The sequence below is a fragment of the Vombatus ursinus genome, unplaced genomic scaffold, assembly GCF_900497805.2.
Source record: "Vombatus ursinus unplaced genomic scaffold, bare-nosed wombat genome assembly UNPS02014791.1, whole genome shotgun sequence".
Lineage (NCBI taxonomy): Eukaryota > Metazoa > Chordata > Mammalia > Diprotodontia > Vombatidae > Vombatus > Vombatus ursinus.
In genome coordinates, this window is record NW_020954569.1 from 24,301,669 (window position 1) to 24,325,680 (window position 24,012).

At 37.2% G+C, this 24,012-nt stretch overlaps 1 protein-coding gene across 1 annotated transcript in view; it reads left to right on the forward strand.

Moving 5' to 3' along the window:
• The window catches only part of MYO10 (myosin X), a 261,628-nt gene that overhangs the window by 99,554 nt on the left and 138,062 nt on the right, over positions 1-24,012 (forward strand). The window contains exon 3 of the mRNA XM_027868901.1: positions 22,364-22,522. Coding sequence (XP_027724702.1) covers positions 22,364-22,522 — 159 coding nt within the window. The remainder of the gene's footprint in view (positions 1-22,363; positions 22,523-24,012) is intronic.

Genomic DNA, 24,012 nt, shown 5'->3' on the forward strand with positions numbered 1-24,012 from the left:
TTGAGGGAGGGGGGAGATGAACCAGAAGGGCATCGAATCAAAGAAAAAGAAAAAGGGGACAACTAGGATAAGAATAAAAAGAGGGAAAGTATGTGTTAAGGTTAAGTCCTATGTTTACTGGAGAATCATGGAATCATGTGTTATTTGAAGTGAACTATGTACCTCAAGGAAAGACCTGTGTCCTCTTAGGTCTCTTCCTCAATTTGTTTGTTCACTTTCCCTTCTAGCAACCTCCTTCCTCTTACCTAACTTACTTTTCTTTCCTCCTGTACCAGTCTTTCCCCGTGCATTGGCACTTACCTGCCTTCTTTCCTATGATAGAATTACTTTTCAGGCACTCTGCCTAGCACATGATAGGTGCTTAATAAATGCTGATTACTGACTTTTTAGGCCTATGTAAAAGGCAGGACCCAACCTCCTCAACTCAATTAGTATAACTAATAAAATGTCCTATATCCTGATACTTTATAAGATGAAAATGCCTTTGTGATTAAATTATAGAATGAATCACAGGTATAAACTAGATGTGAACAAATCCTTAATTTTGGGGGGGAGAAATTAAGTTCTTTAAGTTAAGAAGTCAAAACATGAAAATATGTTGTCATTTATTGAAAAAATTAGGTGCACTTCTGGTTTTATGTATATCAGAGCAAGGATTCCAGAAGTGAGGAAATAAAGCTTCTGATGTGGTTGAGGAGACCTTTTTAACTGTACAAGGGGGCAGGGGGCGAGAGTTAGGGGAAAGATCACACTGCCCTTGTCATAAACGAAATTGAACCAGTAATAAATAATGCAACCAGCGAGGGAGCTGAGAGAGTACAAATTCGACACAGGAAAAGCATTCTTGGACCCCCACATAAGCGTACCAATCCTTGGAGCCAAGCAGAGAGCTATCCCTAAGAAGGAACTTGATGCTTTTATGAAGAGAAAAAAGGACTTCCACTAATTAAGAACTGTGAGTTTACCCTTGGTCCATATGAGTTAATCTAAGCCTGCCCCAGCCTGGGGACCTTCTGTGTACAAAGCGAAACTGTGCTGTGGCTTGGGGGAGGGGGATATTTCTGTGACAACTCTACCTGCTGTCCCTTTGTTAATCAGTAAGGAGCACATGAGACGGGCTCATGAGCAGCAATACTAGAGAAATTTCCTAATCCCTCAGGGTTACCTCTAAGATCCTGAGGAGAAGTAGTTATTGAGCTATATGTGAAATCACATCTCTGTCCTCTACGTAGGCTTCTGATGCTCTTGTCACCCTTTACTTTAGATTCTAGGTGACTCCTTTTCACGTTTACTGCCATATTGGTATGAGACAGTTATGTGGTTCATATGAGAGTAAGGGTGTGCAAGTCACTTTAATTCCCCCGTAACTTCACTGCGGGTCTGTATTATTATTTGTGACTAAATGCTTATGACACATGAACAAATTGTACCCCAAAGTAAAAGAATGTGTGAAGGACATAGAAGAAAATGAGAGAAATGAAGATTGTTATTGTCATTTAGAAAAAATGATTAGTATTTATTTGTTAATTTCTAAACTAAAGCCATGTAGAAGCATGTCATTTTTCAGTTGTTTCACTTGTGTATGACTCTTTGTGACCCCATTTGGGGTTTTCTTGGCAAAGATACTGGAGTAGATGGCCATTTCCTTCTCCAGCTCATTTTATAGGTATGGAAGCTGAGGTAAACAGAGTTAAGTGACTTGTCCAGGGTTAGACAGCTCTCAGTGTCTGAGGTCAGATTTGAACTTAGGAAGATGAGTGCTTCTGACTCCAGGCCTGGCACTGTATCCACTGAGACACCTAGCTGCCATGTAGTATAGGATCATAGACTTAGACCTCAAAGGGACTTGAGAACACACTTTGAGGCTTAGAGTAAGTGACTTGCCTAAAGACTTACAGGTAAGCATGTTGGAGAACCTGAATTTAAATTCCATTAATGGGACTTAAAATTCGGCCATCTTTACTGAGCTTGTTTTGAGAAGACCTGAAACACATGGATTTAATTGGTAGCTTCTTGGGAGCAAATTTTCAGTTTCCAGATTTTCATCCTATCTGGGTGTGGACACACTTGAACGTATTTTCTTCATCTTTCTTCTTTACTGATTGTATGCATATGATTTAACTGGTTTTGTTATTGTTTTTCGTCATCTTTCCATGTTATTTGAGAGCGAAAAGCCACTGAAATTGTAGTTATGAACATTATAAAGAACGAATATGCCTGGTATTGCATTTGCAGGATATGACGTAGAAAACTGAAGGAGTCATTTACTTTTTAAGACCAAAAGTGAAATTCACAGTTGGTGTTGGTTGAAAGAGTATAGCATTCCTATGTCCATATGGTGGTACTTTATTTCTGTAATGTAGGTAAAATTTGAACAGTTGTAGTTTTTTCCTTCAAGATGTCACCAGGAAGTTTGAATTCCTCTCTCAATTTATTGTAGCTGAGGGGGGAGATATGTGAAAAATGACATTATTGACTAAAAACAGGAGAATAGTTATGTTCTTCTTGTAACCTTTGCTCATGGGTGAACCACTGGGACAACTTGGTCTGATTTAAATAATTTCCTTCTAACTTTTAAGTGCTCTCAGTGTGCCTGGATAATTTGCCAATATTTCCTGTTAAACCCTTAGGTCAGCCCTTAGAAGTTTTTTAGGTTTTAATTTTTATTTGGGTTTATTAAAACATGCTTCACAGAAATATTCATGCAGAGTTGAGACCTTTTTTTTTTTTTTAAAGAATCATAGTTCTTTCTCATCCTTTTTGTCGTTTCTCTTCATGTTCATTTGCATGGCTAGGCAAAACCTCAGTGATGAGTTTGATTTTCTTGTGTCTGTTACTAAAAACTCACCAGCCTTTCTGAAGGATTTTCTCTCTCCTTACCTTCACCCTGTCTCCACTTTAGTTTTAGTGTTCTAAGGGACATTTTTTGCAACACTTTATAGATTTTCCTAGAAAGTAATCAAACTATGACTTTAGTTGCACTAGTAAAAGGAAGAATAACAAAATTTAAGGCACTTGTAATATTTACAAAGTTTAATTTGATCCTCACACAATTCTGTAAGTGCATAGTATAAATGTTATCCCCATCTTATGGGGAAGCTGAAACTCTTGAGAGGCTGAGACTTGCTGAAGGTCACATGGATACTAAATGGCTTAGCTTAGTTTCAAACTGTGTCTTCTGATCCCAAATCCGTACTTCATCCACTATATCACGAACTCAGCCTGTTCTATACAAATTTGTCAAAACAGCAGAAGTACTAAAGTGCAGGTCTTCTAAATTTTTGTTTCATTTAGTGTAATAATAATGATGATATTTTATGTTTGTAACATATCTTTGACTTTCTCAAAATGTTTGAAAGAATTGAAAAACAAGATAGGTCTACATAGATAGACTCAATGGCCCCTTGTTCCAATGCATTAGTTAGATAACTACTAACTTTAAAAAATTTCACAATATATCACTTTCCTCTTGTCCATCTATTTCTTTCCCCTAATAAAGAATAAAAAATGAGGAAAAAAGTTCAGTAAAACTAACCATTGTATGGAAAAAGCCTGAAATCATAGATTGTATTCCACACTCATAACCTCCTAATTGTGCAAAGGGGGGGGGCAAGGAAATGAGGAAGTGTATTCTTATGGCTAATATTTTTATTAAGAGAATTTTTTTCTAACCTCACTTCGATTCACCTTTTCCCCCTCCCCTCTTATAAACTAGGAGAAAGAAGAACATAGTTAAAAGGGAAGAAGAGTGATATTAAGTAATTGGTTGAGTATAGATTATTGATAGCCATCAGAACATATACTTGTTTTTATTTTTGTTCTTCTAAAATCCTGTCATTGTTCCCTGGGATACCTGTGTCTCTTGATGATTTATTGCATTCTGTTTATAATTTCAGGAACAAAAGTGATCCAGCTTGACTAACCTTATATAAGTAAAGTTTTTCATAAATTTTAAGTTCTCAAACCAATATCCTGCATTTCCTGTTAGAATTTTTTCCTGCAATACTGTTACCAAACAATTTTAAAAAGAGAAATTTTTTTTTTCTCATGTACTTCTCATAATCAAGTCGGTAAGCCAACTAGAAATTTATTAAGTACTTTGTTTCAGGCACTTGCTAAGTCCTGGGGATACAAAGACCAAATCAACACCCCCCCCCACACACACACACATACATACCCCCACCCTCCCAAAAAAAGTACCAGCCCTCAAGGCACCTCCGTTCTAATGGAGCAAGTATTATGTACATTACTGGTAGATACAAAATATATACTAAAGAGGTAAAAGGATGCATTAGTAGTGAGAGGGAGTAGGAAGGGCACTGCTGGAGAAAGGCTGCTTTCTGCCTTTGAGGTAGGATTTCCGGTGAGTCTTGAAGGAAAAATTCTGGGGAAAATAAGGCTAAGGTGGGAAAGTAGAGAATTCCATAGCTGGATGGAGGACAGAAGGCCTGGAGTCAGGAAAATGGAGCATTTTGTTTGAGGAATTTCAAGTAAGCCAATGTAACTGGAGATTTATAGTGCTAGGATGGGAGTAATAAGGCCTTTTCTCTTGGTCTAGACCTGTGATTTCACTGGCATAGAAAATTCTTAGCAACTCTTCTACAACCTGTTCTCATAGAGACTTGCCTGAGGGCACTTAGAGGTTGACCTGCCCTGAGTTTGTGTCAGCCAGCCACAGGACTTGAACCCAGTTAGCCTTTACTCAGACCCCATCCCAAAAGGATAACTGTAAACAATTTGAGAAGGAGTAGGTGGCACACTGTAGTTCACTGACTTAAGTATTGACAGTTTAACTGCAGATTAGTTACTAATACTTTCTCATCTCTGATGAAAAGGACTGGCAGACAGCTAACAAGCACAGGCACAGGAAACTGATTAACTAGACAGCTTTTCTGTTGGTGTGGGGCTATAAAGGAAGTATCTGTATCACACAACAGATAGGTCACATGAGTAATTGCTAGGTTATGTAATTATTCCTTCACTGGCTTTGAACTCAAATGTCCTTTTCCTTGAAGGAGAAAATATGCAGAGGAATAAGCATGCCAAAATTTGGTCTATTTGGAAATACTTTTACCATACACTTCTCATCTTTTGTGAATCTTGTCTACTTCTTTATGTAAATCCTTTGCACAGGATCTAGCCAGTGAATATTTCTATTCCTACCTACATGTACGTGCAACTATATCCTTATGTTCCCCCACTTTACAAAAACACCATTTATACAAATTAAAGCAAAAAAGTGATTAGCTAAGGTTCTACTAAGTAACAGGTTTCTCTAATGCATTTAGAAATATAGATCTATTTCAAAAGTTAGCTACACTTTTCAGAAATACCCTGAATGTGCAGAAGAAATCATTTGTACAATATATTGTCTTCAGCAGCATGCCTTATTAAGGCTTTTGGGGTAGAAGAAAAGTGTCACACCCCCTACTGTAACACTATGGAACCAGATTCAAATGTAATTGGGAAATATTTAACAAAATAAATAAAAACACAGTAGAATGTTATATGTCATATAATGTTAATAGGTGGTTTTTAAAACCAGTTAGTAATATAATCAGTCAGTATAAGGCCAAGCCTTGGGTCCAGTTTAGTGGCCTCTGTTTCTGTGTGTTTGACATCACTGCTTTATTATTCTCCATTTGGATCACTTCATCTCTGCGCCAAAAACTATCAATAACATAGTGTTTCATTTGTTTTTACATCTTCCCTGCCAAATAAGTAAAGCCAGGTTAGTAGATAAAGAAGTTGCGGCATGCAGAGGTTAAGTGATTTACCTGGGGTTGTTAGGAATCGCTCCTTGAGGATGTCTTTGGGTCTTTTAGTATTCCTAGAGTTTAGCACAGTGCCTGGCACATAGTAGGGGCATAAGAAATAATTGAATGACTAGTTAAAAAGACACTCCCTGCTGTAGAGCTCATAGTCCAAACGGGGAGATTACACACAGAAGGCTATGTACATCAACCTTTGTATAGGATAAATTGGAGAGAGAGAGAGAGAGAGAGAGAGAGTGTGTGTGTGTGTGTGTGTGTGGTGTCTATCTATCAATCTGTTTGTCTGATGGTCAGTGACTGATGTGGAATGAGAATACCCATCTCCCAGTTATTCAAGATATTTCATTTTATAAACCTCCTTTAAACTTTTAGTGTCCTTAGAGGACGGAAGAGAGTTTAAGCGGAAGAGAGTGAAGGAACAGAGATAGTAGTTCCAAATTTTGTTCTGTTCCGTCTGGCCAGATCTCCGGGGTGTGTTTAGTGACCTGATTTTAAGGGAAGCCCTTTTGATTTTGCACAGCCCTCACTTAAATACAATTCACTTGCAAGTCTTGGCATCACCTTGCTGATCTCACGGACAAACAACAACCATTTAAGAGTTGGAGGGTGCGGGTGGGGGAGTAGGCGAGCAACCCTGGAGATCTTGGGAGAGAGTCCTGGATACACACAGGTGATCTAATTATTTAATCTCTGACTGTTTAGGGTTTTTGTGAGGAACTTTTGTTGCTTCAAATTTTAGTAAAAGGCTAAAACCTAAACCACTCAATCTTCTTAAGAATGTAAGATAACTATTTATAAAAAGACAGTTTTTATTTTCTTCTTTGTAGTGGTTATCTAGTTGATAAGTCTTTGAATAATTTAGTTTCAGACTGCAAGTGAGTCATTGTATTTCTGTTTCAGAATATGCAGTGAAATTACCAAATTTTGCGGGAGATTTTATTAACAGCATAACATTCCCAGAAAAAAAAAAAGCACTAGCGTCAATCTAATAAGCAATAACAGTGTTCAAAGATGGATTGTAAAATGCAATTTCTTCCTCCCTTTCCCGTTAATGAACTTAAGCTTTTTGTTCTGATTCTTGGGAATAAGGAACTTTATTAAAATTTTGGCTCGCTTATTAAATACAGAGTAAACAATGCTGCTCCTTAATATCAAATGTGAAAATATTACAAGCACAGGAAGTTTGGAATGTTATATAGTAAATTAAACTTTTAAACAACTAGATCTATTCAGCACCTCATTCTGTGTCTCATTGATTGTGAGACTACTGTCTCACTCTCGGCATTTGATTACTACTTTAACTCAATGAATTACTTTTAAAAAAGCGAAAATAAGGCCTTAAAATAAATTTAGGAGGGAAGGGCATAAAATCATTAACTTCCCTTTAATGGTTTGAAAAATGAACTCTTCAACAGTCAGATCACTGTAGTTTACCACAGCAAAAACAGCTCTGTCTCTAGAAGGAATGAAAGAATTTCATGTTTAATTAACCCTTTCATTTGTTTTCCATGTTGAATTTTCTTTCTTGTAAAAAGAAATTTGAAGTTGTTGTGAGCTGGAAAGAAATTCAGGAACCATCTAGTTCACTCTTCCTTGTTTTCAAATAAAGAAACAGGCCCAGAGAGTAAATGACTTGTCTGAAGTCACACAGTCAGTAATTGAGATGGGAATCCATAACAAATTAAGTGGTTTTTTTCTAATACACCTTTCTGCCTGCCTCCTCTTTCAAATATAAATTTAAATAAGATGATGATGCTTTGTGTAGATTTTACTACTACTAGAGTCGAAATAAAAAGGAGCCTCTTTGTCTAATATCTCCAATAAAAGCCAATTATCTAAGTTACATAGGAAAACAACACAAATAAGACCAGATAAGAAGAGTTTGTAAAAGACAAATTTTCAACACTTCTAACAACCAGATGCGGCAAGCCTTATATACCACAGTAGGCCTAGCACCAGTTTTTATCATAGCAAAAAGAAAAAAAAACAAAAATCTAGAAATAAAGTGGGTAACCATTGTTTAGGAGATAACTGAACAAATTGAGGTATATGAATGCAATGGAGTGTTATTTCACCATTAAAAACTGACAAGTGTGAGGAGCACAGAAAGATTTAGAGGGAACAAAAGCAAGAGAACCATATACCCAGTGATTTAAAAAAAAAGGTAAACAAAAAGACCATTAAAATGTAGTGAGTAATTGTAATGACTAATATTGACCCCAGAGAAAATGAGGAAGTAACTTCCTCCTTTTGGGAGAGAAAGGAGGCAGTGCAGAGATGAAATGGTTCATACCTTGCTAGAATGATCACCAAGTTGGTTGGTTTTGCTAAACTGTTTTTGTTACAGGAGAGGACTCATTGGAGGGGCTAAATAGGGAGGGTTAGTGACAAAAAATGATTATAGATCAAAAGATATTACTAAAATGTATTTTAAAACAACATATACATATACTAAAAATTAAATATGAAGAGGGCCAAGTTTTAGTCTTTTGTCATTATTTTCTAGAACAGAAACCTGAATCTTACACTAGTTTCTAGGCCTGCCTTTGGCGATTATACTTCCTGGTTCTTCCTAATTCTGCGTTTAATATTGGTGTTCCATTAAATTCTTGTTGAAAGATTTGAGGGTGTTGTAAAACGAGAGTGGCATGGTTGTATTTCTTAAGAAAATTGAAAGTGTTTCAAAAATAGCTGGATAAAGAATCAGTCCAGATCTAGACGGGGCAGTTCACAGCAAGTGGAAATAATTAGATAAAGGAGAGGAAATTGTTTTGATGCAAAGAAAAATCTATTAATAGTGAGAGTTTTCAAAAAATATAATGGACTCCTGTATGGGTTCTCCGTACAGAGATCTTCATGCAAAAGGTGGTTGACAGTTATAACTCCTTGGGTATGTTGTAGAGGAGATTCTTTAGTTCAAGTACTGGTTATTTTAGTTGACCTCTGACCTTATGTGATTCTGTCAGATTGTCCTGTCAGTCTACTTTGTTAACCCTGGGACTGCCAGGTCTCCCTCCTGTTTCCCTCAGGTTCATTCTCATTATTTCTCAGATAGCCTTATCTGCCCCAAATTATTCATCAGATGGTTTTCAGGTCCAGTTTATTGAGGAAAATAAAGAAATAAGTATTTTGCTCCTCAAAATTATTCGTAAGAGAGTAAGCTAGGCAGTATAACAAATGACTTTAATAAAGAAAAGTGTGATACATCTTGTTCAAGGATGTAGCTTAGCCTGTGGACTGTACTGCCCTTTGGTAGAACACATAGATAAGAATAAATGAATGTCTGAGATCAAGTTTAATTTTCGTGGGTGGTGGTTAGAGTGAAGTTAAGGGTAAGACAAACAGGGATGATAGGAAAAGAAACAACTTGGTGGTCTGGTTTTAAAAAAGACTGAAGTGCATTTCCAGTTTGCTGTTCTAGATATAGATTAAACAAGTTTTGTTTCTTAGATAATTTTTTTTTTATCTTCCATATGAAATATTTACATTCCATGTGATACAGAGCCACCAAATGTTTTCCCCTAGATCAGGGTGGGGAACTTGCGGCCTCCAGGCCACATATTTTCCTCTAGGTTCTCATGTGAGGCTCTTTGACTGAATTCAGACTTCACAGAACAAATCCCCTTAATAAAAGGATTTGTTCTTTAAAACTTGGGCTCAGCCAAAAGGCCTCACCCAAGGACTTAGAAGGCCACAGGTCTCCTTGGGGCTGCAGGTTCCCCACCCCTGCCCTAAATCCTTGAAGGATATTGGGAATTTTAAACGTTTTTTCTCTTTAGCATGTCACATTTCAATTTGTAATCTGAGTAGAAAATATTTGCATTCTTCACCCCATTCCAAGTAAAGAGGTGTTGTTTTGTTTTGGTTTGTTTTTTTGGAGGGAGGTTTCATGGTATTTTGGATTTGGAGTCCACTTTGCTACTTACTAACTAGCTGTGCAACCTCCCCACTGTGCCTCATTTTCCTTCTTTGTAAAATGGTAATAATAATTGTGCTGTCAGCCTTACAAGGTTGTTTTTAAAGATGGCAATTTGTGTAAACTTAAAAGTGCTATATAGTTGTGAGTATTCTTCTTACCTTTTGTATTTATCAAAAACTTTCTTTTCAAGGTCATTTTATTTTTATCATCTAGAATTTTCCAGTAATCTATCACAGTATATACATGTATACATACACATGTAAGCATCTATAAACAAATAAGGTAACTTTGGGATGGAGGACACAAGGAACTGGAAGTCAGAAGATGGTGCCTGAGCTTAGTCTTGAAGGAGATAAGGAATTCTAAAAAGCAAAGATGAAGAAGGAAGCCCATTCCAGCCACAGGGGGGACAGCTAGTACAAAGGCTGAGTTGGGAGAGGGAATATTGTGTGTGAGAACAAGGTTAGTTTGGTTTGTCCACAGATTAAAGGGAGGAGAGATATACACTAGGAGTGAAATAAAGCTGGAAAACTAGGTTGTAGTCAGATCATGAAGGGTTTGAAATGCCCAACTGGAGGCAATGTGGAACCACTTAAGTTTATCGAGTCAGTCAGGCAGTGAGTATTAAGTGTCCACTGTGTGCCAGGCACTGTTCTAACCACTGAGGATACAAAAAACAGGCAAAGACAGCCCCTGCCCTCAAGGAGCTTACAGTTTAAGTGGGGAGACAACTAGCAAACATAGATACAAAGTAAACTATGTACAGAGAAGTGGGAAATAATTAACAGAGAGAATTAATGCCTGGAATGGCCTTTCTCTGCTTTTTGCAATTCCTTATCCCCTTCAAGACTAAGCTGAGGAACTACTTTCTGACTCTCAGTTCCTTGTGCCTCCCATCCCAAAGTTGCCTTATTTGTATGTATTTGTTTATACATATATGTGTATATGTGTATGTTATGATATATTACATTTCCCCTTGTATGTATACTTACTTAATGCAGATTATTTCCTTTAAGAGAATTTAAGTTTCTTGAAAGCAGAGATGGTTTTATTTTTGTCTTTCTATTCTTTTTTTTAATATAGTAACAATATTTTAATTTTTTTAATTTTTAAAAAAATTAATTTATTTTTAGTTTTCAACATTCACTTCTACAAGATTTTGAGTTCCAAATTTTCTCCCCATCTTGTCCCTCCCCCAACCCCAAGATGGCACGCATTCAGAATACCCCTTCTCCTAATCTGCCCTCCTTCTGTCTCTGCCCCCCTTCTCTTATCCCCTTCCCCTTCATTTTTCCTGTAGGGCAGGATAGATTTCTATACCCCATTTCCTGTATATCTTATTTCCCAATTGCATGTGAAAACAATATTTTTTTTAATTTTAACTTTTGTTTTTAAAACTTTGGGTTCCAAATTTTCTCCCTTCCTCCCTCCCCACCCACCCTCATTGAGAGGGCAAGCAACTTGATACAGGTTATACATGTGTAGCCATGCAAAACACTTCCATAGTAGTCATATTGTGAAAAACTAAGTATGTTTCTTTAATCCTATCCTGCCCCCCATTTATTCTGTTCTCTCTTTTGACCCTGTCCCTCCTTAGAAGTGTTTGTTTCTGATTACCCCTTCCCCCAATCTGCCCTCCCCTCTGTCATCTTCCTGCTCTCTTGTCCCCCTTCCCCCTCTATTTTCCTGTAGGGTAAGATAGATTTCCATACCCAATTGAGTGTGTATGTTATTCTCTCCTTAAGCCAAATCTGATGAGAATACGATTCACTTATTCCCTCTCACCTTCCCCCGTTTTCCCCTTCACTGTAAAAGCCTTTTTCTTGTCTGTTTTATGCAAGATAATTTACCCCATTCTACCTCTCCCTTTCTCCTTCTCTCCATATAATCCTCTCACCCCTTAATTTTATTCTCCAGACATCACCCCTTCATCTTCAACTCACCCTCTGCCCTCTAGCTATCTAGCTATCTATACATATAGTTTTTTCCCCTCCAACTACTCTAGTACTAGCAAAAGACTCATGAGTTACAAATATCATCTTTCCATGCAGAATACAAACAGTTCAACCTTAATAAGTCTCTTATGATTTCTCTTTCCTGTTTACCTCTTCATGTTCCACTTGAGTCTTGTATTTGAAAGTCAGATTTTCTATCCAGCTCTGGTCTTTTCATCAAGAATGCTTGAAAGTCCTCTATTTCACTAAATGACCATTTTTTCCCCTGAAGGATTATACCCAGTTTTGCTGGGTAGGTGATTCTTGGTTGTAATCCTATCTCCTTTGCCCTCCAGAATATTATATTCCATGTGCTCCAGTCCCTTAATGTAGAAGCTTCTAAATCTTGTGTTACCCTGATTGTGTTTCCACAATACTTGAATTGTTTCTTTCTGGCTGCTTGCAATATTCTCTCCTTGACCTGGGAACTCTGGAATTTGGCTGCAGTATTCCTAGGAGTTTTCCTTTGGGGATCTCTTTCAGGAGATGATTGGTAGATTCTTTCAATTCCTATTTTGCCCTCTGGTTCTAAAATATCAGGGCAGTTTTCCTTGATAATTTCTTGGAAGAGGATGTCTGGGTTCTTTTTTTGATCATGACTTTCAGATAGTCCAGTAATTTTTAAATTGTCTCTCCTGGATCTATTTTCTAGGTCAGTTGTTTTTCCAATGAGATATTCACATTGTTTTCTGATTTTTCATTCTTTTGGATTTGTTTTACAGTGTCTTGATTTCTCATGAAGTCACTAGCTTCCAATTGCTCTATTCTAATTTTTAAGGAAGTATTTTCTTCAGTAATCTTTTGGACTTCCTTTTCTATTTGGCCAATTTTGCTTTTTAGAGCATTTTTCTCCTCATTGGCTTTTCCTCTTTTGCCATTTGGGTTAGGCTATTTTTTAAGGTGTTATTTTCTTCAGTATTTTTTTGGGTCTCCTTTAGCAAGCTGTTGACTAGTTTTTCATGATTTTCCTGCACTATTCTCATTTCTTTTCCCAGTTTTTCCTCTACTTCGTTTACTCGCTTCTCAAAATCCCTTTTGAGCTCATCCAAGGCCTGGGACTGATTCATATTCTTCTTGGAGGCTTTGGATGTAGGAGCTTTGGCTTCGTTGTCTTCTTCTGGTTGTATGTTTTGATCTTCTTTGTCACCAAAGATTCTATGGTCTGACTCTTTTTGCACTACTTGCTCATGATCCCAGCCAATTACTTGAATTATAAATTCTTTGTTAAGGTAAAGGTCTGCTTCCAGTGTGGAGAATGTACTGTCCCAAGCTTCGGGAGTTTTGTGCAGCTGTTTTCAGAGATACTTCTAGGGACCTGCATATTTTCAGTTCTTCCAAGGTGGTATGATCAAGGGTGAGGTGTTTACTTATTTCCTGGCTGTGCTCTGGTCTATAAGTGACTACAAGCACTCTTTTCTGTCTTGGAACTGTGAGGAGGATTCTCTCTCCACCACCACTACAAGCTCTATAATGCCAATACTCCTTCTCGCTCTAGGACCACTACCCAGAACTGTGACCCAGATCCAAGCATGGGCAAAGCAAGAGAATTCTGCACCAGCAAAGAGATCCCTGCAATTCCCCTCTGATCAGCTCCTCAATTCCCCCTCAGTCAGTGTGCCAGAAACTCAGGAAGCAGCTGCTGCCCTGGGGCCAAGCTGGGGAACTGGGGCTGAGATGTCGCTTCTCCTTCTCACCTCCGACACAGACTTTTCCTACTGACCTTCTAAGTTGTCTTTGACATTCATGGGTTGAAAAGTGTGGAAACTGCCACAGCTACCTGTGATTCAGTCCTCTGAGGCCTGCTCCAGGTTCGCTGCTGCCTGTGCACCAATGCCGAACTGCATTCCTCTCCCAGCCTGGCACGATATACCTTTCTGATCAACCATCCAGGTTGTCTTGGGCTGGAAATTTGTTTCACTCTGTCTTTTTGTGGGTTCTGCTGCTTTAGAATTTGTTTAGAGCCATTTTTGACAGTTATTTGGAGGGGTTTGGGGGAGAACTCAAGGAAGTCACTGCTTTTACTCCGCCATCTTGGCCCCTCCCTTCTATTCTTGCTGCCTAGAAAAGTGCCTGCATATAGTAGGTACTTAAATGCTTAATTGATTGGGAAATTTTAAAGTGCTTTTGTCTATATTGTTGTTATTATTATTAATATTTACAATAACAATAATAAAGAAAATCACAAAGGTACTAGAATTAAGAGCAGTTGGGAAAGGCTTCCTGTAGAAGATGGAATTTTAATTATTACTGTTGAGTCTTAATTAGTTTATTTGAGTTAAAACCCTGAGCTGTGACTATGTCACTTCCCTTCTCAACTCAATTGAGTTTATTTAGTTATTAAATAACAGAGTAATAAGAGTGACTTGCACTTTAGGAGAATTACTCTGGCAATTGTGTGGAGAATGGTTGGAGAGGGCAGAGAAGTTGAGGATGATACCAGATTGTATACTTGGGAGACTGGAAAGGATGGAAAGGACTTTGACAGAAATAGAGATGTCTGAAAAAAAGGATATTACCTCCTATTTTATGGATAAGGAAACTGAGGTCCAGGAAGCCTTGTCCATGGTCACATAGGAGCATAGTGTCAGGGGGAGGATTTGAACTCGGGTTTTTTTATGGTAGGTAGCAGTGCAATTATTATTTAACCTCATTTTGTCAGTCAATCAACAGTTGTTTATTAAGTGCTTTTTATATACTAGACACTATATGGAGAGGTTGGGGGATGTAAAGATGAAGATAACTTAGCTGCCTTTTCAGAGGCAGTTAAATGGTACAGTAGATACAGTGCTGAGCCTGGAGTGAAGAAGACCTTAGTTCATATTTGGCCTGTATATATAGATGGATGGGTGGATATGTGTGTATATGTGTATTACTATGGACTATATGTATATGCTATACCTGTATATAATTGTACTATTTATGATGACAGAATTTGATCCTTTGGGAAATAATGAGTCCTTAAAGGTTTAGGGACTAGAAAATTTTTTCCCTACACAATATTTCAGAACATTGTTTAGACATTTAGTAGTATTAGTATAAGCAACTCCCAATGAGGAACTTTTCTATACCAATGTAGATCAGTAATTCTGTAATTTACAGTCAAGAGAGTTTCTTGGGGCCACTGAGAATTTGTGAAGTGACTTGCCTAGGATCAAACAGCCACTATATATCAAAAACAGAACTTAATAAACCTGAGACCAAAACTGGCCTTCTCTTCAACCAAACCCAGGCCATCCTGATTCCAAGACTGGTTCTCTACTATCTCATACTGCCCCTAATTTTAGAAAAATTTTATTTGTAATAGTGGTTGGCATCTGGACGACTAGGTGGTACAGTGGTTAGAGCATTGGGCCTGAAGTCAGGAAGACTTCTCTTGAGTTCAAACTTAGCCTCACTTACTAGCTGTATGACCCTGGGTGGGTCACTTAACTCTGTTTGCCTCAGTTTCCTCATCTGTAAAATGAGCTGGAGAAGGAAATGGCAAACCACTCCAGTATCTTTGCCAAGAAAACTCCAAATGGGGTCACAGAGAGTCAGACACATCTGAAAAATGACTGAACAACAAAGCTTTGCATCTGTAATACATTTTAGGATTTATAAACACTTTGATCACAGCTACCTTGTAAAGGTAGGAAATCTGTGATCTTACCTATTTTTCAAATGCAGCTGTGGCTCAGAAAGGTCAGTGACTCGCCTGCGTGTACACAAAGCCAGGATTTTTCCCCTTGACTCTCAGTCTAGTATTCTCTCTGCGGTACCATAGAGTCTCTGGAGCTGAAGTAGAGGTAGAAAGTGGTATGTGCAAGTATTCATTTTTGGAAGTGCTTATGGAATGGTATTGAATTTCACAAAGACTCTTAGGATTTAGCTGTATGAATCAGATCATTAGATTGCATATCTTAATCGAGAATTAGTCATGCTAGGCTAACCTTATTTCCTCTTTTGACAGGATTTCCAAACTCATAAGTCAGAGAAATATGGTAGATAAGAGTTTACTTAAGATTTGAGCAAAGCTTTTTAATAAAGCATTATTGTTGTTCACATAGATGGGATGGAGAGGTGGACTAGGTGATAGTATAGTTAGATAAATTCTGAACTGGTTGACTGGCTTGATTCAGAGTAGTCTTAAGTTGTTTCACGTTAGCCTGACATGAGGCCTCTAATGTAGTGTCCCACGCATCTGTGATAGTTTCTGCTGTTTGAGATATTTAGATGTTAAAAGAGTTATTGTAGCTGCAGATGACACACTGAATGGCAGGGTCCAGAAAGATCTCTATAGGGTAGAAAATTATGCCGAATCTACTGTGATTGAATTTAATGGGGATAAATAGAAAGTCTTAAACATAGATTCTAGAAAATCATCTTAAGTACAAGATAGACAAGTCAAAGTTAGGCAGTTCATCTGAAAAAAGATCTGAGATTTAAGTGGCTTGGAAAAACATGAGCCCACAGTGTGCTCTGACTCATAGTCAGAGAGTCAATAAACATAAGCACCTATTATGTGCCAGGCACTGTGCTAAGCACTGAGGATACAAAGAAAGGCATAAGGCAGTCCTTGCCCTGGAGGAGCTCACAGTCCCAGTGGGGGAGACAGTGCATTTAAAAAAAAAATGCTGCATGACAAAGTCATTCAGCAGGTTTCAAAACGATCTGAGGTAGGCCTTTCCAAATTGATTTCACCTAGCAGACTGATGAGTTTTTAGAGATCATCAAGTCCAGGAAAGTAGCTGGGTGGGAAATGATCCAGCCTCCCATAAAGCAAAAGGACTATATTAGGAGAGGAATACTTGCGTGAATAAGGAGGTGATCATCTCATCGTATTGTGCCCTGGTCAGACCAAATGTGGAGTATTTTGTTCAGCTCCAGGCACCACATTTTAGGAAAAACACTGATACACTAGGATTTCAGATATGGGTTTGACTGTATGGCTTCTGAGAAAGAACTACAATAGTAGTTGGAATTTTAGGTAGGTAATTTGCCCTTAAATACTCATTTTCATCAGTATTATTTAGATACACACATGTATATGTTAAAATTAGTATATACTTGTCGAATATTTTTTATCTGGATTGAGGAGCTCTCTCATTTATAGTTTATTTCCATAATTCAGCCAATTCCTATGTCTTAGATAATGCCCTTATCTTCTAAATTATTTTGTGTTGTAGGTTTTCCAGATTTTTTTTTTACCTTAGCTGTACCATATGGTTCTTAAGGGATTTCCATTTCATAGGTAAATGAGAAAACAAGCACAGAATAAAGTAGACACACCCATGTACACATTTGTGGATAGAAGAACACATACAGTATGTTCTTTCCTCTTAAGGAGGATGAATGAGGGGATTTTAAGTAGGTACATTCTTTTAGGATTTTAAATGATTTTAAAAGTAATTATCAATAATAACAAAGTGCTGTAAGGTACTTCATAATGTAGGTTGTGTATTACTGTTCCATTTTACATATGAAGGAAATTAAGGCTTTCAGAGTTTAAACAACTTGCTAACCATTGAAGTAGTAATAGATAATAATAGTAGATTTAGTAAGTATAGAGCTTGGGCTGGAACCCAGGGCTTCTGACTACAAACCTTTCCCCTACACCATGCTTCTTGATTCATGTCTCTCTGTAATTGAGAGCCTGTTGGGTTTTATGTATTCTAAGAAAAATTGCCAATATGGTGGCATTTCCTTTAGGGTAAAATATAAAATATAAATATAATATAATAATATATAATATAAAATATAAAATCTTCTGGCTTTTAAAGGCCTCTGTAACCTGGTCTCTTTCTCCATTTCTCCATATCTTTGTATCTTACTTCCTTCCAAGTATTCTTTGATCAAATGTCACTGATCACTTTTCTGTTATAACATAATATCCCCCCCCCCCCCAATGCCTAGACTTCTGTCCCCTCTCATCCATCACCATCTCCTGGCTTCCCAGGCTTCCTTCATGTCCTAGCTAAAATCCTGTCTTCTTCAGGAAGCCTTCCCCAATCTTTCATGCCTTCCTTTTGTTGATTATCTCCACTTCATCTGGCACATCTCTTTTTTGTACATAGTTGTCTGCATGTTGTTTCCTGCTTTAGAACGTGAGCTTTTGGAGAGCAGGGAATGTTTTTTTGCCTTTCTTTGTATCCCCAGTACCTGCCACATAATAGGCATTTATTAAATGCTTGTTGACTTGATTCCTAACTCCTTGTTAGTAAGGGCAGTGGTGTGTTTGGGATTCTTCAGAGTATGTCCTGGAGATTTATCTTTGTTGGAATAATAAGATTGGACCAGCAATTGTCCTTTAGTAGGGAGGCTGGCACTATGGAGGGAAAGGAGGAAGCAAATAAGCATTTATTAAGCACCTACTATGCCTCAGGTATTGTGCTAAGAAATGTACACTTATTATTCTTTTGGTCCTCACAACAACCCTGGAAGGTAAGTACAATTACCCCTCTTTTATAGGTGAGGAAACTGAGGCAACAGAAGTTAAATGACTTGCTCAGAGTCACACAGTGTCTGAAGCTGGATTTAAACTCAGGTCTTCCTGATTCCAGGCCCAGTGCCTGGAAGAGTCCTGGAAGAGTAATAATTTAGTCATTTACTCCAGGTATCAGAAGTGAGAAGTACAATTAGAATTTGATTGAGAATATACCCAATACCTGGGTAAAACTCCTAACTAGAGCAAATGAGACTGATGGGGTGAAGGGATGAGGTAGTTTTACTTAGGAAATGGTACTGGGTATACGGTTGAACAGAGGTAGACAATCTAAGCAAAGACTGGAGAAGCTAAGAATGGGACAGAGCCTGGGGAGGTACCAAAGTCATAGGCAAGAGCCTTGATCGTTATCAGAAGACAGTGGAAGACAATGTTAAATACCCTCTTCCAATTTAATAGCTCAGGGTTTTTGTAGATTTGGGAATGAGAGGTAAGTGGAGGAAAGGCATTTCTGAGTGGGAAGAGAGCAGACAGTAGGCAGGATCTGCCTCCATTACGACAATAATGACTTTGTTTTCTTCAGCCTAAGAGGATTCTAGGATTGTCCAAATGGATATAACAACCTCTGAGTCCAATGTCTACTGGAGGAACCTCTGACAAGGTGTTTTCATTTACTTTTTGTAAAATGTAGTGGCCTTTAAAAAATTCTTATTATTTTCACCCTCCCTTTATTTGCCAGCTTCCCCTACCTGTCCACAGTGGGGAGAAAAAAGAAACACAAAACAAAACCCTTGTAATATGTATGCATGGTCAGGCAAAATAAATTTTCACATTGGCTGTGTCTAAAAATCACGTCTCATTCTTCATCTTGATTCCACTATTTTTGTCAGGAGGGTAGGTAGTGTGCTGCCCTGGAATCATTGCATTGATCAGAGTTCTTAAATATTCAAAGTTTGTGCTGTTACTGTCTAAATTTTTCTCCTGATTCTGCTGACTTTACTATGCATTTACTCTGAATCTTTGCAAGTTTCTCTGAAACTATTCCTCTCATCATTTCTTATGGGACAATAGTATTTTATTACATTCCTGTTATTCTTAAAACCCTGACAATGTTAGGGTACTTTGAGAAAGAGAGCCTCCATTTCAATATGGTTAACACCTGCCTAAATACTTTTAGGCGATTCCCCTCCTTCCCCCCATGTTTTAGCTCTAAGTATCATTTTTTTTCAGCATTCTTCTGTCTTTGATGATGGATTTGGTACCACAGCTTATAACTATAACAACTTATTTTGCCGTCTATTCCTCTGTCCCTTTTTCCCAGCTGTGATAACCCATTTTCCATATTTCTGGAAAATAAAACATTTGAACACCTTCTTTGTGATTTGTTTTCGAGGATACTGTTGTTCCTTATCTATTCCATGTATCTGACCATGCAAAGCAGTAGAGGATAGTAGATATTGCCTCCAGGCCTTCAGGCTTGGCTGGGCATGATGGATTACACTGAATGATACACATGCAAGGTTATGGTTTGGATGTCAGTAAGTGTAGACACCCAAGTGTTTAGTTCAATGCAGTGTGAGTACAGTCAGTTTCTGTTAAAAGTATCCCAGTCACCAAGGAGCCCTAAATCAACTTTCTGTTTATTTGCTTCGGTATGTTCAGTCTGCCTTCTTAAGTACTTCACATCATCTATTTATGTTAAAATGCTCATGTTCTTTGATGTTTGAGTTCAGGGTAACAAAAAAAAAATCATTCAGAAATAAAACCACTGATTGGGAAAAGAAAAAGGAAAAAAAAAACTTCAGACCAGCTATGATTTCATCGATGTGGACAATCCCTTTACTGATGTAGATTGCAGTCCTTCTATCTTTTTAAAAGCTGATGTTTCATTAATTTTTTAAAAATCATTTTCTAGTAATGAACTTTCTGAAACTTGCTTGTTAGTCCTGATACAATAGTCTGTCATTATGTTGAAACTTTTCTATACCTATGGGAGCTTCAGCTCCATCAACATAGATTTTGAGGCTCCAAGGTCACCTCTACACTATTGCTGAGGCAGCAGAGTAGGGCTTTATTTGGAGACTTGGGAGTGTAGCTTGGAGGGGTTTTATAGCAGTCCCTGATTATCCTTCTTATTTTATACCTAAGTGTTTGTTACCAAATGCCCAAGTCTCTGCTTTTGTGTTTTTCTTCTCTCTTACCATTATACATGAGACATGCTTCTGGAGGCTTTTATTCTTGTAAGTGCCACGTGTTCACATCCTGCTCTTTTCTCCAATACCTTGTCATTGTGGGCAATGTTGGCAATGCCCCACAGCTCCCTTTTCTTGCACAACAACAAAGCTTGGTCCATCGCCTGGACCTTAAATGTACTCATGTGACATTGGCCGCCACAGAGAGGAGAGACAGCCAGGGCACATATGGCTTGCACTTGACCAGCTGTGCACAAGTATGGGACACAGAAAGGGCCTTTTTATCTCCCATGTTAAGGCAGCTTAAAGAAAGCAGCTCTTTTCCAGAAGGTATAATGAGTCGGGCTCTGCCTTGGTTTGTGACAACTCTTTTTCTGTAGTTTTGAGCAGCTCTTGGTCTTCATGTGGTAGAAAAAATTAGTATTGAAGTTTCAAGGACTCTTTGGAATAGGGTTACTCAGAGTTCTATAAACTTTTACAAATATTTTGATAACTATTTCAATATTTTTGGTTTCCTTTGTAATTCTGTATATTTTATTTTATTAATTTAAAAGCCATAATTCTGAGAGGGTCCGTAGACTTCACCGGACTGCCCAAAGGAATCCATGATAGGAGAAAAACAAAGGTTAAGAAGAAGCTTGTCATTTCTAATGTTTTGGAAAAATCATTGGGTTGGTAGTTTTTTTTTCTCCTGATGACACCTGGTGACAGAGAGTGTACTTATGTGTCATTATTTCCTGTATTAACAAGCAGTTTGTTGCCACATAGGGATCTCAATAGTTTTTTAAAATAGTTGTTGACTGTTATTATCTCCAGTAAGGCTTATATTTGTAAAAGTATAATTCTAGCAGTTTGGGGGAAAGCTTATCATGTTCCATGTTAATAATAAATACTCTCTTAATTTTAAAATCATTTTTACTGATATTACTGTTATATAAAAGTTTGTCATGTAATAATGGTACATAAATTGACAGTGAAGTTTCCATATGAAATACTTTGCCATATACAGATTTGTATGTGTTAGTTGCTCAAATCACATCCCTAAACATGACTGTTATATGGTTAATCCTGTCCTTAATCATCATTCACAAAGGGAGACCACTCCATTTCAAAAAGGAATTTTTATCCACTAAACAATTCCATAGGAAAAAAAGGTATGAATTGTTCAATATTTAGAGGAACTGATTATCAATGCTGTGAACTTTAAGAACGAAATGGGGAAGAAAAAGTCCACAAGGAAATGAAATTCATCATGTCCTGGGCCCAAAATTGTTTTGTCAAAAGAACACATCAAAGTTTATTGCTCAGATGCTGAGACCATCTTCCAAGAACATCTTCAAAATATTTCTGTGATGTTTGCATGCCCTGAATTTTACAAGCAAATATATGTTATTTTCAATATAACTATTAGAAATTTGGCCCATAGTGCTACATGAACATTGTGTTAGAGATTATATACAACACTTTGAAAAATCGGAGCACCTGTGTTTTAATCTGATACTGTCAAGGGAGTGGATTATAGACCTCCAATTTCCATAGTTCCCTAAGGATGGTGAACGTTTAAACTAATATCTGTCAGAAACATCTGATAGTAATTGTCAGGATAACTTACCTTCCTATCCAAACAGTATGTCTTTGAGTAGATCCTAATAGTTTCCATGAATGTGTTACAGTGGATAGTGCTTAACTTGGAGTCAGAAAGACATTAGTTTAAAGTCCTGCCTTAGACACTTACTTGCTGGGTGACACTGGGAAAGTTACTGAGCCTCAGTTTCATTATCTGTAAAACTGGGATAGTTATAGCACTTCATTCATAGGGTTATTGTGGACATTAAATGAAATTATGTATATAAACATGAAAGTGCTATGTAAATGTCAGCTCTACCCTCACCCTCCAAGTAGTCTAGAATGTAACCTGATGTGAAAGCCTTGAATTTTTTTTTTTTAATGACACAAGTAAAAACTGTATTGTTCAGATGATTCCCAGTTTACTTTAAAGTTCTTTGTAAGGCTAACTTACTGGTGGTGATAACTAAAAGATCTAATGAATCCTTTCTTTCCAGGTATTCACCTACAAACAGAATACGATTACACAGCAAAAGGTGACAGCTATGCATCCATCAAATGAAGAAGGGGTGGAAAACATGGCTACACTGATAGACCTCCATGAGGGTTCCATATTGCACAATTTATTCCAGCGATATCAGAAAACTCAAATATATGTGAGTTCTCTTTTAAATTTGTAAGAAAAAAGGGTTAAAATACTATATTTAAAGGAATGTTGCTTTGTTCTTAAAAGTGTTTCATGCTTTAAATTTTTAAAGAGGACACACAATTCAAAACTAGTCAATTGGGTTTCCAAGTGTTTGATCAGTCGAAGTTATATAATACAGCTAACTTTTATATGAATTCCTTATTTTTTCATCTTTAGGGTGAGAATTTCCTTAGACCATATAGAATTTCTTGGGTTTAGGAATGATTTTATCTCCATTTGGAAATATATTTTATTTCATTTTTCCTTACTTGATTTTTTAAATTAAATTTTATTTTTCAGTTATCAAATATTTATTCTTCATCTCTCCCATCTTCTCACTGAAAAAAGAAGAGCAAAAACCTTGTAATAGATAATCATAGTCAATGCTTACTTTTTCTAAGAAAGTTATTTGCATTAATTTTCACATTGTGAAATGACAGTATTGCCAGATTCACCTAAATGTCTGCCAAATGTTTTCAAACAACAATGTCTAGAGAGAATAAGCTTTATAATCATACTATCATATTTGGACTAGTTGAGCTTGGCTTAAGCTAAATTCTGCAAGTGAAAATGTTTTCCATATGGTCTTTCATAAAGGTGATGTTTATTTTTAAACTATGACAACTATGTACCAATATCTGTATATTGTGTCGGAAGAGACTTGGAAATAAATGCATTGCAGTACCTATCAGAAGACCTTTCTGTAAACATGGCCTCTAAGACATAAAGGGAAATTTTTGTTTTTCTGTTGGAGAATCTCTTCATGGAGTAAAATCTCTGCATCTATACTTTTCCTGTTTTTAGAGAAAAATACCCTTAAGTTGTTTGTATTCGTATTCAGATTTCATTTTTTAAGTAAAGATTAGGAAAGAAAATCCACTGAGCAGTTGGAAAAATATATCTTTAGAAAAAAGGTTAGTTTTCTTATCTTACTTTGAGACTACGTGATTTAAGCTTCCTAATAAACTATGTGAATGGCCCTTTTGTTTTTTCTTCTGTAATAGAGCTCCTCCCCTTTGCCCTTGCAGACTGAGGTAGATGCTCATCTGAAGTTTGTATGAGTTCAATTTGCAGTTCAATTCAGTTAATTATGCCTTTATAGCCTGATTTAAGTCTGGGGGTAATTATATTATTATCTGTAAAGTAGCCACTATTATTTCCTCATTAGAGTAAATATATTTATAATGGGTGCCAAGGCCTATCAGTCTCTTCACTCATCAGAGCTTAAAGTTAGCCAAGAGTTCCAGCAGGGAAAGCCAGTGTCAAGCATGAGCTTTGTTTATTTCCCTGTTTCATCTAGAGTTTACTAGATTACTGAGGGTCCTTTGCCTCCATCATTTAAAAGGGAAAACCCATCATTAGAAATGTAGCAGGGATGCTCATGTTCTTTTAAAGAAATGATGCTAAAATATTTTCTTTACTTCTTGGCTATTACTGCTGAATAGGCTTAGGCAGGGC